General features: G+C 38.7%; 1 protein-coding gene across 4 annotated transcripts in view; it reads right to left on the reverse strand.

Moving 5' to 3' along the window:
- Positions 1-16727, reverse strand: part of USH2A (usherin) — a 906431-nt gene that overhangs the window by 230243 nt on the left and 659461 nt on the right. For all 4 annotated transcript variants that reach the window (XM_049868234.1, XM_049868232.1, XM_049868231.1 and 1 more), the window contains 2 exons: positions 12461-12659; positions 7660-7828 (listed from right to left, as the gene is read on the reverse strand). In XM_049868234.1, coding sequence (XP_049724191.1) covers positions 7660-7828; positions 12461-12659 — 368 coding nt within the window. The remainder of the gene's footprint in view (positions 1-7659; positions 7829-12460; positions 12660-16727) is intronic.

Below are 16727 nucleotides of genomic sequence, written 5' to 3' on the forward strand. Positions count from 1 at the left end.
ACCTTTCTATTTGTACACAGAGAGTCATACAAGCTTTGGGGATTCTAACTCAACAGCTCAGTGAACATCAGAGACATTAGGGGTTCTGGGTAATTTACTTAGTTAAGTAGCTTAATGAAGGTCAAAGAACTAATAAATGAAAAAAAGCGGGGGGGGGGGGGGGCTATGAGCCAGGCAATCTAACTCTGAAGTCCATGATCTTATCCACTAATTACTCAGCACCAAACCACCTAAATACTATGCACCAACTTTTTGTTTCATTAGAATGTAATCACAAAAACAGCATTTGAACTAGAGTCTAGTCTCCAACTACGACATTTTTGCTTCCTTTCTTTCTTTTTTTTTTTTTTTAAGTAGGAATTGTCTGTCATAGTAATTGTGATGGAGGTATATCTGCTTACTTTCTGTTCTACTTAAATACAAGTCATATAAGAAGTAAAGTTATCATGTTAGTGTGGGCTCAATCCGTTACTTAATCATGAAAATTTCCGATGATGACTGGTTGATTTGGCCATGTTCCTATGTCTTACCTTTCCTATTTGCAAAATGGAAACAGAAGCTAAGGCATGTTATTGCTGTTAGGTGCCATCGAGTCGGTTCCGACTTGGAGTGACCCTACTTACCACAGAACGAGACACTGCCTGGTCTTGCTCCATCCTTACAATCTTTGTTATGCTTGAAACCATTGTTGCAGCCACTGTGTCAATCCATCTCGTTGAGGGTCTTCCTCTTTTCCACTGACCCGGTACTTTACCAAGCACGGTGTCCTTCTCCAGGGACTGATCCCTCCTGACAACATGTCCAAAGTGTGTAAGACGCAGTCTTGACATCCTTGCTTCTAAGGAGCATTCTGGTTGTACTCCTTCCAAGACAAATTTGTTCATTCTTTTGGCAGTCCATGGTATAATTCAATACAACACCACAATTCAAAGGCGTCAATTTTTTTTTTCGGTCTTCCTTATTCATTGCCCAGCTTTCACATGCACATGATGTGATTGAAAATACCGTAGCTTGGGTTAGGTGCACCTTAGCCTTCAAGGTGACATCTTTGCTTTACAATACTTTAAAGAGGTCCTTTGCAGCAGATTTGCCCAATGCAATGGATCTTTTGATTTCTCGACTGCTGCTTCCATGGTCACTGATTGTGGACCCAAGTAAAATGAAATCCTTGACAACTTCAATCTTTTCTCCGTTTATCACGATACGTGTTATTGGCCCAGTTGTGAGGATATTTGTTTTCTTTATGTTGAGGTGTAATCCATACTGAAAGCTGTGGTCTTTGATCTTCATTAGTAAGTGCTCCAAGTCCTCTTCACTAGTGTCCAAGGCATAGCTTTTTAAAATTTTATCTTTAAAACATCTTTCAGTAAAATTGACTTTTTGTGGGTACAGTTCCATGGATCTTAATACATGAATACAATCAGGATACAAAATAGTTTCATCAGCCTCCAAAACTCCCACATGCTATTCCTTTATAGCCACACTCTCCTCTTGCCCACAGCCCTGGGAACCACTGGATCTGTTCTCCATTATTATAGCTTGTCTTTTTGAGTACATCATACAAATGCAATCTCACAGTTTGTAACTTTTTTTTTTGAATTGTACTTTAGATGAAGGTTTACAGAACAAACTAGTTTTTCACTAAACAGTTAACATTGGTTAACAGCCTCACAACATTTCAATACTCTACCTTCTCAACACTGGGTTTCCTATTAGTAGCTTTCCTGTCCCCTCCCGCCTTCTAGTCCTTGACCCTGGACTGTTGTGCCCCTTTAGTCTCATTTTGTTTTATGGACCAGTTCAACCTGTTCAATCTTTGGCTGAAGTGTGAACCTCAGGAATGACTTCATTACTGAACTGAAAGTTTGTCTGGGAGCCATACCCTCAGGGTTTCACCAGCCTCTGCCAAGCCAGCAAGTCTGGTCTTTATTTTCGAGTTAGAATTTTGTTCTACATTTTTCTTCACCTTTGTCTTTTTTTTTTTTGGTCTAGGACCCTCTATTGTGATCCCTGTCAGAGCAGTCAGTGGTGGTAGCCAAATACAATCTAGTTGTACTGTACTCAGTCTGGTGGAGGCTGTGGTAGATGTGGCCCATTAGTCTTTTGGACTTATCCTTCCCTTTTTTTTTTTTTTTCATCTTTAGTTTTCTTCATTCTTCCTTGCTCCCAAAGGAGTGAGACCAGTAGAGTATCTTAGATGGCCACTCACAGGCTTTTAAGACCCCAGATGCTATGACAGTTTGTAACTTTTTGAGACTGGCTTCTTCAACTGAACACAGGCCTTTTGGGCCTGTATCAAAAGTTTGCTCCTTTTCATCCCTGAGTAGTATCCCTTTGTATGGATGATGATAGTTTGTCCTTTTACCCAGTGAAGGACATTTAAGTTGTTCCCAGTTTTTTGGTATTTAAGAATAGAGCTGCCATAAACATCCATGTACAGATTTTAGTGTAAACACAAGTTTTTATTTCTCCAGGGTAAATGCCCAGGAGAAACACTCAATTTTCTTCTAAGATATGGATTCCTCGAATTGGAATTTCAGTGAACAAATGGCTTAGTCAATTGGTTTTGAGAGGATTCTGCAATGTGGTGTTTATAAATAGAAGGGAACTGTAAAAATGGCAGCGTGTAGCAGGTGCGTCTGACCTCCTTTTACTTCATGAGGGGGAAAGAAAATCAAGATCAAAGGCCCAAGGCTAATTGCTATGAGGTGGAGGTCAGACATACATCCTCTCTTCACCTTTTAAACAATTCTGACACCAGCCATCCCTCCCACGGCACTGTCTGCTTCTCTACTGGGTTCAGTGATTCATTGCAATGGCCACACAGAACTCACAGTTATGAGGCTTATTCAGGAAGTAACAAGATACAAATCAGAATCAGGAATGACTCAGGATACAGTTCTTCGATCAGGACAACCTCTCCTCAGCCGTGCCCAAAGACAGGCCTCTCTCTGGCCCTTGGCCCCTCAGCTCTTGGGCCTGGTCTCTGCCCTGCTTAGGCAAGTGTTATAAAGTTCTTTAGCTCTTTAGCCAGTGAGTGCCCAGAGGCACTCCACTGCACCAGTAATCCTCAGCCTGAAGGCTCTCAGCTTTCTTGCTCCTTGGGTCAGTAAGCCTAGCTCTGCCACATTCCTGGAGGTACCCCACTCCACCAACAAGCCTCCTGCCCAAAGGCACTCAACTTTCTTGCTCCGTGGGCCAGAAAGCCCGCCATGCTGTCTCCTGCCAGTCTCCTGGTTTTGCTGCTTCTGCTGCTGCCATTTCTTTGCCACTGCTTCTTGTTGCCTTGCCCTTTCCAGTGTTTCAACTCTCTCTCTGTCCCCTTGGTCTAGGAGAGTCTCAGCACGGGAATCCAGGGTTCAAAAATGCTCTCTGCCCTCATCTCTTCTTCTTAGTGGTAGTCAGGTCCCCCCTTTCTGCCTCTAGGATGGCTCATTTTAAGCCTAGCAGGATGGCAATACTAACCAATCCCCTTGTTAGGGTTCCATGCACCTAACTTGCATGGTCCCACCCCCACAAGGGTGCCATGCGCCTTATTTTCATTATTACCAAGCTAGCCAATCCTGTTGGTGGGCCACAAGCACCTTATCTGCATAGTCCCACCCAGTCATTTGGTGAGAGTTACAAGACCATGGTGAGAAAGGCCACAGGAAAGCAATCCCTCACGCTGTAGGAATTTGGTGAATTTTTCTTCATGATGGTACCAGAAGCCAATGAAAGAGGAATGAGCTTATCGTAAAGTAAAATTACTGTATTTGTTACATTTTGCTGGGTAAAAGGATCTTCCTGTTTAGCCTGAAATGTAGTTGCCGTATTCCTCAAATCGTCACAGCCGGAGAGGTTGGCAAACTATTCTTTGACATCATGTGCCACACCTACAGGGGCAACATCCAGTTTAAATTAAACACTACTCAAGACAAGGGTGGAGTCCCTGGGTGAGGTAAACGCTTGCTGTGCTTGGCTGATAACCAAAAGATTAGCCATTCGAGTTCACCCAGAGGTGCCTGGTTAGAAAGGCCTGGTGATCCACTTCTGAAAATCAGCCACTGAAAACCCTCCTCTAACACACGTGGGGTCGCCATGAGTGGGGGTCAACTTGACAGGTGGTAGGACAAGGGTGGGCTTAGAGAAAACAGTATTGGGGAAAGCCAACAATAGGGGGAAAAAAGGCTATTTTGAGTATAACAAATATTAATTGGTTTAGATATTTTAGCCGAATTCCCCTAAATGCCTCAGACTCTTATTCAGTTACTGACAGAAAAAAAAGAGCCTCACAAAAGGAGATGTGGATTATATCAATTAGAAATAAAACTGATTTTTCTCTGAAAAAAGACACTATTAGACATAAGATACAAGGATCAGTCACCTTCTCATTAACCTCTCAAAATGAATCTATTTCAGGCCAGGCTTGAAAATGTTTTCTCTCTAAAAGCTGTGGTTAATTGTTATTCTTATCAAAGAATGACCCACATTAACATTTAGCTTGGGGTCATTAGCATATTTATAAAAAGGGGGTGTGTGATGAGCATTCTTTGCTCTGTAGCTCTTTCTTATGGGGTGCTATGCAGGAAAGTAGTGAGGAAAATTGGAGGTAAATATAATTAACCAATATTTCCAGCTCACCTATAAATATCAGAATGCCTACGCTCATCTCAGCCTTGATTTGGCAGACTACTGACTGAACTTTAATTACATTCAGATACAAGATGGTTTGGGGGTCACTGTGCTTTCTTTCCTGAAGTAAACAGCTGATAAACCAGTTAGCAAAGACATTGGCTGAGGAGAGAAGTCACAGTACAAACTCTTCATTTAGGTACATTGAGATTAATGATCAGAGCAAAACACCGCCTCTGATTATTCCATGAGATTGTATTTTTTTTTCTCTGGACACCATGGTAAAATATGGTGAAAAATGAACTACTTGAAAGGAATTCAAATGTGGGGTTTGCTCAACAGTTTGGTAGAATTTAAAACACTTCAGGACTGAGTAAGCATGTGCCAATATACAGACAATCCATGTTTTTAAACTACTGTTTTTAAAAATTAGTTATTGAAAAGCTTGCATACTATTAATAAACCACCTCTGGACTTCCATGGCTTATTTCATGGATGTTCTTACTAACATTAGGAAAAAATATTGAATTTTATTTTGAAATAGAACAAAAGTAGTTTTTTTTTTTTCTTTTAGTCCAAAAGCTGCCACTTTGTGTTAGGATTGATTGAGGTGACAAGTTAATCTCCTAAGAATTAAAAGCTGTGATAGAGGCAACCAAATATTTTTCATGAATTTTAAGGGAGAGGAGGGTATTTTTCAGAGTTTGAGCAGTTAGTTGCAAATCACAAATTATCAAAAATTTTCATGTGACTTAGAAATGAAAGCACTAATGTTTAGTTATATGTTAGACGCAGAAAAGAGCTGCCTAATGCGGTCTGTTGGGTGTGCAGAACGGTCAGAATGCATTCACAGATTTCCATTTCACCTATGTAATTATAATTCTTAAAGTGACTTTTTGCAGGAGAGGAAAGAGATGAGCTATTGTTGGAGACTTCCCAAATATAAGTGCTTTTGAGAGAGTAAAAACATTTGACAATATTTGATTAGTTACTAACACTTGGTTATAGTATAAAGACATTAACACTTTTCTACAAAATTCTTATTTTTACCAACATTGTATTTTCTCATTTGGAAAATCTGGTTGATTAGAAGTTAGCCAATTATGAAAGTATTTTTGCCTTAGAATCAGAAATAAGGCCACTGCTATAAGTAAGAGAAAATTATGAAGAGTGAAGGTACTCTGCTTTGAATAGACTTACATCATATTTAAGCACTTCACGGTTCAGTTTTGTTCCAGTGTTTTGCAGAACAGACACTGGGTGAGATGATTTCTCAATTTACATGCCTTGGATGGATATATTTATAGCAAATACAAAGTACACTTGAACAGCTAATGCCTGAATTAACCAGATGTTTGGTGTAAATTCCAAGTTAAATTCGATATCTCTAAGTATTCAGCTTTCCTAAAGTTTTCAGAAATCTTAGCTTTCTTCTTATCCTCCCATTCATTTTCTGAATGTTAAAGAAGACATTAATATCAAATTTAGGTGGCAAAAAAAAAAATCTACATTCTCAATGACTTTTCCAGGATAAAGAGTCACTGACAATGGCACCAGTGAAGATGTTCAGAAATCCGCAACAGCCATTTAAAAGAAAAATGTCAGCACATGTTAACACACTTTGGTTATATAAATGGCAGTAGAGTGCTCAAGGAGTCCTTGTGTGGTACAAACGGTTAATACTCTCAGCTGCTCACTAAGAGTTTGGTGGTTTGAGTTCACCTAGAGGTGTCTTGGAGCCCTGGTGGTCTCAGAAGAAAGAATTGGAAATCTACCTCCAAAAAGTCAGCCACTGAAACCCTATGGAGCACAGTTCTACTCTGACACAAATGGGATCGCCATGAGTTGGAGCCAACTCAATAGCAACTGATACTGGTTAAGTACTCATAAGAGCACTGATTTTTGGAGAGACACACCCAGATCAGCACTATATGAATCTGGGTATGCCACCGATCCTCTCTAGACCTGTGTCCTTATTCATAAAATGGTGACACAATCCCAGGGTCTGAGAGTTGTGAAGAATATATGAGGCATCATATGTCCAGTCTTTTAATACAGAGCATGTCAGAGACTTTGAGTTTCATAGATGCTTTACCATCGTTATTATCAATTCTTGTTTGTTATTATCACTGTTCTCAAATGCATTCACTCAACATTGCGTGTGGACTGGACACTTGGAGAGAGATGGCACGTTCAGATGACTGACACATAGGACAAAAAGAGAAGGAAAATCCTGTTTGCTTCTTCTTCCTGTATCCCTCCTTCTCCTGGTCAACCTAGAACAATTAGAGGATACAGACCGTAGACTAGAATTCTCAGATAAGTGGAGCTTGTGGTTATAATCCGCCCAGAGACAACACATGCATGATTCAGAGCAGAAATCGAGGGCCTGGAGAAGAGCTTCATGGAGTGGAACATTAAGAACGTCACAGGTTCGATGGTGAAGATACTTAGCCTTGTGAATAAAAGAAAGCTACAACATACACGGAATGACCCAGCTATCAAGGAGCCCTGGTGCTGCAGCGTTTAAGCGCTTGGCTGTGAACCTACAGATCATCAGTTCGAACCCACCCAGTGGCTACGCTGGAGAAAGGTGTGGCAGTCTGGTTTGGGTTTATCCAGCTATCCAGCTATACTTCCTTATGCAGCAGATCCGTAAGTGTCCTGTGTCCCCCCTTTCTTTCACTTGTACCCACCAAACCAACCAAACCCATTGCTGTAGAGTGGATTCCGACTCATAGCAACCCTACAGGACAGAGTAGCACTGCCCCAATAGAGTTTCCAAGGTTGTAAATATTTACAAACCACGAAGCTTTTGGTTAGTGGCTGATTAGCATCTGAGCACTTAACCACTGTACCACCAAGTCTGCCTGTACCTAGCCCTACTTATGTTTCAACAAAGCAGAGAGAAGAAATGATATTTACAATGGCTATGTGGTAGCAAGTTCAGTTTTTGATGGTAGGTGTGAAATAGCTGACTGACATAAGCCATGCTCTCCTATTCAAGTTCCCACCATCGCTGAGCCACCTGGAAAAGGTCCTCACCTGGTAGAATTCTGGCGTAATACCCAGAGCAGCACTGATGTTTTGGTTGTGCCTCTCGTATTCGGCCACCACAACAAACTCCAGTTGAGTTCAGAGCAAATGGGAAATACTTCTCTTCACAACAGCCGTATCCAGGCTGGGGGTTATAGAGAACGCCATCACAACAAACCTGAAAGTCAGAAATTGGTTTTCAAAGACTGATCTGTTTAATTAAGAGTACTATACCAGCTTAATCACATGCGAGATAATTATTTACTCATAAGTCCTTGATATGAGACCAAATGCAGCATATCCATTGCCGTTGAGTCACTATCGACCCATAGCAACCCTACAGGACAGAGTAGAACTGCCTCACAGGGTTTCCAAGGAGCTGCTGGTGGATTTGAATTGCCAACCTTTTAGTTTGCAGCTGTAGCTCTTAACCACTGTGCCACCAGGGCTCCAAATGTAGCATATTACTGAAAAAAATAATAAAATTTCCAGCATCATTAGAATTCTATAAATGCCATCTGATATAATGCAACTTATTTTAGTCCTCAACTATGCCTTCCACTCCATTATAATACTCTGTAAATATGAATTATCTTTTGAATGTCAGTGCTTCCAGTGTAAAGAACATTTAGAATTGTAAATGAACAATTTCTTTCATACATATGTTTTTATTTTAGTGCTTATTTAATTTGAAAACACCACATCTGTGGAACCCTGTTTTCACGGATTCTTCTCCTTTTTTTTTTTTTAAATAAATTACATTTTCCTTATAATTTATATGATCATTTATTTATGAACCCAATCTTCAGACAATGCAAGCTCCACAGAGTCCAGTTTATATATACAGAGCATAGGCCACCACATTTCAAAAAAATGAAATTTATATGGAAATTAATTTTGAAAAGCTCTTGTTACTCTGTGTTTTCTCCAGGAGCTGTGGAAGAAATTATGTGCTTGAACAATCAAATAATTATTTGCATGCTCACTTGAGGTCTGAGAGAGTGACACTCTGTCTATACGACAAATCAAACACTGAATAGTTGCTGAAATGTAGTCTTAGAACCTGCACTCGGCGTAACTTACATTAATTAGAGAGACGCTTCCTGTGGCAGGCAAAAATCAACCGTGATTTACGAGATGTTTTCCTTTTGGTCACTGCTGCTTCCAGCATCGACACTTGAACCAAACTCCACGCGGGAGCAGTAGAATGTGGAATTCCTAAGTCTTCCAAAGGGACACCAGCTTAGTCTTCCATTCAGTTTTCAAGTTATCAAAAAGCAAAGAACTTAAGCTCTTCAATTCAAAGCCTACTTTTGGGTTCCTTGGGTAGCCCTGCTAAGCCTATTGTAATGAATTTCTTTTACTGTGTTTATTTATCAGCAATGAGGATTCAAAATTAGCCTAATTCCAAGTATAAATTGGGTGACTCTACTCTTCAATGTCATATTCTGGGTGAAAAGTAAATTTCTAAATTGTTTAAGTCAGCTTTTAAGAGTTAAGCAAAAAATCAGATTGATATTTTCTCTATAGGTTTATTTGGAATCTAAGAATGCTAGTCATTTTTGCTTTTATGGAAAAGTGGCAAGTGCCTCCCTCTTGTTTTATGACACTAACCGAAGTCTTGTCATTTGTCATGTGATTTTAAAGCACTGATTAAAGTCCCATCCGCATATACTGTGTTTCTGAACACAGTCCCTGGATGGTGCATATGGCTAATATGCTAGGCTGTTAACCGAAGGATTAGCAGTTCGAGTCTACCCAGAGATGCCTCAGAAGAAAGGCCTGGTGCTTTACTTCCGAAATCATCAGCCGTTGAAAACCCTACGGAGCACAGCTCTACTCTCACACACGTGGGTCGCCACGAGTTGGGTTTTTTGGTTATGGTGTTTCTGGGCACTTAAGCGCACTTGTTCTTTTCCTTCAGCAACTTTATTCGGTACTCGACTCTTGTCATGCTCTTCTGAAACTCCTCCAGATTTATCCCCCAAATATTCATTTAGTGATGGGCCATTAGAACTGGCTTACTCCCATTCTTTCATTATTGATGCCATTCTCAGGTGGCTTCAGCCACTCAAAACCTGGGCCTTTCTTTTAACCCATCCTGGTTTAGATCAGTGACAGGCCTCAAAGGGGATATTTCCAAGCAAATATTCTCTTGGGAATTCTCCATATAAACAGAATATTTACCGATCTTCTAATTTGGTGTTTATATATTAGTTTTCTCAGATAACATACGTGGAAATTTCAATAACTCCAGCTGATAAGTGTGTGGCTAATTTTTAAAAAGACAGTCTTTTGTTACCTATATATTTACCACAGTAAAATTTTTTTAAAAAGGGAAGGAAAGAAGACATGAAAAAACAAAACAAAACAAAAAATTTGCTCGAATGATTTTAAAAATTATTAACTTCCTAATAGATTGACCGGAGATAAACAAATACAACATGAAAAAATAAAATAAAATAAGGCAGCCTTTTCCTTATTTTACGGTTTCCAAAAGTGATTCTAGAATCCATTTTTCAAGTGCGGTCCCTGGACCAGCTGCAGAAGCATCACCTGGGAGTGGGTCAGAAACGCAAATTCTCGGGCTTTCCCCAGAACTTCTGGACTGAAGCTGTGGTGATGGAACTCTGCAACCTGGGCTTTAACAAACCCTCCAGATCGATGTCTTCTCCAGTTTGAGAACCAGGGCTGTGATCACACGGCCAACCTTCGGCAAACATTTTGGGACCCCCTGATGTTTATAGCGATTTAACCACAAGGTTCTAAGACTCACAATAAAAGTGTTTTTTATCTTCCCCTAGTCTCCCATTTTAGGAAATACATATTAACCCCAAATATAAATTTACAAATAATCTTTCCTCTTGAGATTTTAGATTGACTTCCTTTATTCTCTTTCATCTTAATACATGTGTTGTGCCCGTAATCCTTAAAATAAAAATAAGACTTTGGCGCATCATTGAAAATCATGTCACTTTTAACAATACATAACATCTGCATTGTAAGAATAGAGGAATATGATGGTTTCTTTTCAAGAACATTAGATGAGATTTGTGTGTGCCAGTTTCCTAAAGGTTAAATGTTTGCTTCATTTCCCTCATACTTCAGTGTTTTTTCAGTGTACATTTACCCATTGCTCTGTAAAAGACGACATGTATCTTTTTCTCTCTCTTCTTTGGTGGAGTAGTGGCTCACGCCTTTTTTTTTTTTTTTTTAATATTCTGTTCTGAACCAAGCTTTTATATCAATTAATAATTCATCTAAATGGCTGTTTGTTTTTCTTGGAAAATACTGAACTTAAGAATTTTGCACTAAATAATCATTTATTTGCGTGTAAAGATTTATTAAATTTCTTCAAAAGCTTACCCAAACCAGCCTCTGAAATCAAACTGGAAAGCAAGGCAGAAGAACTTCTATAAACAATTGAGCGCAGACACACAGGCATTTTTGACTAGTAAGCTCTGTGTAGATTGTGACTGTTTTTTCTTCATCCCATGACATGCACATTTTAATGTAATGTGGCCATATGAAGAGTAGTTCACTTTTGATGTTTTAAAATAAAGTTTAAACTGAGACATTAGCTTTGCTAGTTTTATTCCTCTTTGTTCTACTTTCACCACTGAAGTCTGGAGCTGAAAATGCTATCTACTGTTTTATATAAACCAAAACAACTGTGATAGTTTCTGGCCAAAAAAAAAATTTTTTTTTTTTATGTTGGGAAAACACATTTTCTCCCTTACTGGAAAAACTGTAAATCTTTGATTCATATGTCTAAACAATTATTCCCTACCTTCCAGCTCCTCACTGGGTAAAACTTATTAAAACCACAGAAGCAAACAAAAACAAAAGATGTGGACTTAATGTTATATTTTGCCTAACACTTTTCAAAGTTATATGTCTTTCTCCTGTAGAACATTTTTAATGGGCAAGTTTATTCCAGAAATTTTTCCTCTTGGAAATATAGGTTTAGTTTTATTTTATAAAAGTCTGTTCATCAGACAGTGTGCATTTAATGACCTAAAATGATGTAAAACTTAGGCATAATCACGATTTTGGAACCTAAGTGTGTGTGTGTGTGTATATATATATTTATATATATATACAAATACAAATGTTATTAGATGAAACCCCTGCTAAACTTGTGCCAGCCATAATAACTTGTATTTTGTTCCAAATTGTTTCAATAGCTCACTTTAACAGCTGTGTCTTTTCTCAGTGAATCTGACAAATTTAGTAGTAGCTTTAGTCATTGATTGTATGATGGTGCTGTTGACAAATAGGAGCATTATTTCATTAAATGAAATCTTACCTTCAAATAAGGATTTCCTGCATCATTTGTCAATAAAAACCATTTATAAACCCCTCTGTCTGGCTGTATTATTGATCTGATTCCTAAACTGCAACTAATATGAACATTACTCTGCAAATGACCATAATATAAAAATATTTTTGACTAACCACAAAAGGTCCTGTCCACAGTTACTCATCAGTGTCGTGTAAACAAACACACCAGTTCATAGCTGAATGGATTTGTTGTAGACAAAATTCAAGTCACTCAATCAGATAAGAATTTGGGAGGTTCCTTATTATCCCAATAAACTAATATTTCCTGTGAAGATGATGAAGTATAAGAGGGCTAAAATGCTCATGAGGCTGACAGGATTTTTATAACCATGCTTCTCCATGGGTTCTTCTTGACAGACCAGAGGAAATACTGATTATGATAAATGGTGGTTTAAGAAGCAAGTGATTTTACCTGGAGTGCTTAGTGAAAAAAGCATATTTCACTGGCTAGTTTTAAAAGATTTACCTTGGATTCAGGAGAATAGCACATATGTCCACAGATATCTTTAGGCTTGTGACATTCCACCGCCTTGCAGAACCCACCACCGTGGTCCTTCGTTAACTTCTGTGTTTTAGGGCATGACCGCCATGTTTTCCGTAGGAGATCATATCCAAGAATGATGCCATTTGGCTTCCCTGGAGACACCCAGTCAATTTGAAGGGATCTGCAGCAGAGAGAATAATCAATACTTCTGGAAAGACAACACTTAACATTGTTGCTATCAGCTTCATCTACTTTTCAATTAATCTTCTGGATTGGTCATAAGGTTTGTTTCATCAACAATTTCCTAATTAAAAAGTGGAAGCAACATGATAGTTTCTGGTCAGAACAATTTTTTACGTTAGTGAAACACATTTTCTTCCTTACTGGGAAAACTTCACACACACACACACACACATACACAAAATCAACGAGTAGCTTTAGCCAATAAAACACAGGTAAACATCTTTCAGGTATTCTCTGCTTTCAGCCAGATCCATCTGACATCAGCAATGATATCTCTGGTTCCAGCTCCTCCTCGAAATCTGGCTTGAATTTCTGGCAGTTCACTGTTGATATACTGCCACCTCTGCTTTTGAATGATCTTCAGCAAAATTTTGTTTGAATGTGATATAATGATATCGATTGATAATTTCTGCATTGGGTTGGATCACCTTTCTTGGGAATAGGAAAAAATACAGATCTCTTCCAGTTAGTTGGCCAGGTAGCTGTCTTCCAAATTTCTTGACATAGAAGAGTAAACATTTCCAGCGCTGCATCCAATTGCTGAAACATCTCAACTGGTATTCTGCCAATTCCTGGAGCCCTGGCTTTTCACCAATGCCTTCAGTGCAGCTTGGACTTCTTCCTCCAGTATCATTGGTCCCTGATCATATGTTACCTCCTTAAATGGTTGAACATCAACCAATTCTTTTTGATATAGTGACTCTGTGTATTCCTTCCGTCTTCTTTTGATGCTTCCTGTATCGTTTAATATTTTCTCCACAGAATCCTTCAGTAGTGCAACTTGATGCTGGAATTTTTTCTTCAGTTCTTTCAGCTTAAGAAATGCTAAGCATCTTCTTCTCTTTTGGTTTTCTATTTCCAGCTCTTTGCACATGTCATCATAATACTTTATATTGTTTTTTCGAGCTGCCCTTTGAAATCTTCTGTTCAGCTCTTTTACTTCGTAATTTTTTCCTTTAACTTTAGCTACTCGACATGCAAGAGCAAGTTTCAGAGTCTCTTCTGACATCCATTTTGGTCTTTTCTTTCTCTCCTGTCTTTTTAATGACCTCTTACTTTCTTCAAGTATGATGTTGGTGATATCCTTCCACAACTCATCTAGTCTTTGGTCATTAGTGTTCAATGTGTCAAATTTAGGCTGGAGATTGTCTCTAAACTCAGGTGGGATATGCTCAAGGTTGTACTTTGGTTCTTGTGGACTTGTATTAGTTTTCTTCAGCTTCAACTTGAACTCGCATATGAGTAATTGATGGTCTGACCCTCGGTCAGCCCCGGCCTTGTTCTGACTGATGATATCAAGCTTTTCCATTGTCTTTTTCCACAGATGTAGTCAATTTAATTCCTGCATATTCCATCCGGCAAGGTTCATGTGTGTCATTGCCATTTATGTTGGTGAAAAAAGGTATTTGCAGTGAAGAAATTTTTGGTCTTCCAAAATTCAATCATGCAATCTCCAGCATTGTTTCCATCACCAAGGCCAAATTTTCCAACTACTGATCCTTCTTCTTTGTTTTCAACTTTTGCATTCCAATCACCAGTAATTATCAGTGCAACCTGATTGCATATTCAATCTATTTCAGACTGCCAAAGTTGGTAAAAAATCTTCAGTTCCTTCATCTTTGGCCTTAGTGGTTGTGTGTAAATTTGAAGAACAGTCTTATTAATGGGTCTTCCTTGTAGGTGTGTGGATACTATCCTATCACTGACAGTGTTGTACTTCAGGATAGATCTTGAAATGTTCTTTCTGACAATGAATGCAACACTATTCCTCTTCAAGTTGTCATTTCCGGCATAGTAGACCACATGATTGTCTGATTCGAAATGACCAATACCAGTCCATTTCAGCTTACTAATGCCTAAAAATGCCTAGGAAGTAGATATTTATGCATTCCACTTCATTTTTGACAATCTCCAATCTTCCTAGGTTCATACTTCGTACTTCTTGGTTCTGATTATTAATGTATGTTTGCAGTTGTTTATTTTCATTTTGAGTCATGCCACATCAGTGAATGAAGGTCCTGAAAGCCTGACTCCATCCAGGTCATTAAGGTCTACTCTACTTTGAGGAGGCAGTTCAGCCCCAGTTGCATTTTGAGTGCCCTCCAACTAGAGGAGCTTACCTTTTGGCACTATATCAGACAATGTTCTGCTGCTATTCATAGAGTTTTCACTGGTTAATTATTTTCAGAAGTAGACTGCCAGGTTCTTCTTCCTAGACTGTCTTAGTCTGGAAGCTCAGCTGAAACCTGTCTGCCAGGGGTGACCCTGCTGGTATTTGAATACAGGTGGCATAGCTTCCAGCATCACAGCAACACACATGCCCCCACAGTACAACAAACTGACAGACATGTGGGGGCATCTATCTATAGAGCTATTTAGAATTATTATAAGACTCTGTGGTTGGGTGTTTTGTTACTTACAGCAAAAATAAATTCTCAGTTTGATAAAATGTTTAGTATCATTAACTTTCTCCAAATACATTTCACATTGATATATCTTAATTTTTTTTTAAAAATAATTGTGTGTGTGTGTGTGTTTAAGGAGAAAGTTTACACAGAAATTAGGCTCCCACATAATAATTTCCTAGACAAATTATTCAGTTATATTGGTTACATTTTTCACAACATGTCATCATTCTCATTTATTCCGTTCTGCTTGTACCGTTTCCTGTACTCTAGTTTTCCTTCTTTTCTTTGCTTTAGAGTAATTTTTGACCACTTAGTTTCATACAGGTGATTTTTAAAGGAAATCATTATTCTTGGGTGATAGTCTTTATTTTATGAGCCAATCTCTTATTTATGAAATGTGACCTTGAGGAATAATTTTGGTTTAAAGTTTATAAAGATTATCTCAGGGTGGTAGTTTTGGGGTCTTCTAGTCTCAACCAGTCCAGTAAATCTTGACTTTTTAAGAATTTGAGTTCTGTTCCACCTTTTTTCTCCTATTCTAACAGGATCCATCTATAGTGGCCCTGATCAGAACAGTTGGTAGTGGTAGCCAAGCACAAACTAGTTTTTCTGGTATCAGGGTAGATGCGGTTCGTGTAGACAGTTAGTCCTCTAGACTACTTTTTACTCTGAGTCTTTAGTTTCTTTCTTTCTTTCCTGTTCCAGATGAGTAGAGACCAATAGTTGTATCTTAGATGGCCACTAGCAAGCTTTTAAGACCCCAGACACTACTCACCACATTGAAATGCAGAAATACATTTTATGAAATATATTATGCCAATTAGCTGAATTGTCCCACAAAGCTGTGGTCCTAAGCCTTCAAATCCCAAAAACCAAACTTGTGAGGTATTTGGTTATATCTAAGTAGTGTCTGTAGCCATGTCCCCTATGTAGTTTATTATACGTATAGATATACATGCATGCACATACATATCTGCATGTACATACGTCTGTAGATACATCTAGCTGTGCACACATATGTACCCACATAGTCCTACCCTTACACATATATACCTATACACATATATGTGTAACCTCACATATTGTTTTTGGTTGTTTGTTGGTATTGTTGCAAAATTATATTTGTCATATCCTTTACCAAAAATATCCTTTTGTCCTGTGAACTTCTTAGTGACATCATTTACGTTGGTCAAACTATGTGCACGTCACTCATTTTTGATGCTACATTTCCCATCACCAAAAATAACAAATGTCTACTATCTCAGGTATTTAGGATGAAGGATCTGGCGGTCTACTTCTGAAAAGAATTAGCCAGTGAAAACCTTACGAATAGCAGTGAAACATTGTCTGAAATAGTGTCAGCAGATGAGCCTCTCAGATTGGAAGGCACTCAAAATACAACTGGGGAAGACCTGCCTCCTCAACGTAGAGCTGACCTTAATGATGTGGATGGAGTCAAGCTTTTGGGACCTTCATTTGCTGATGTGGCATGATTCAAAAGGAGAAGAAACAGCTGCAAACATCCATTAATAACTGGAGCACGGAATATATGAAGTATGAATCTAGGAAAATTGGAAATTGTCAAAAATGAAATTGAC

The sequence above is a fragment of the Elephas maximus genome, chromosome 24 (genome assembly GCF_024166365.1).
Source record: "Elephas maximus indicus isolate mEleMax1 chromosome 24, mEleMax1 primary haplotype, whole genome shotgun sequence".
Lineage (NCBI taxonomy): Eukaryota > Metazoa > Chordata > Mammalia > Proboscidea > Elephantidae > Elephas > Elephas maximus.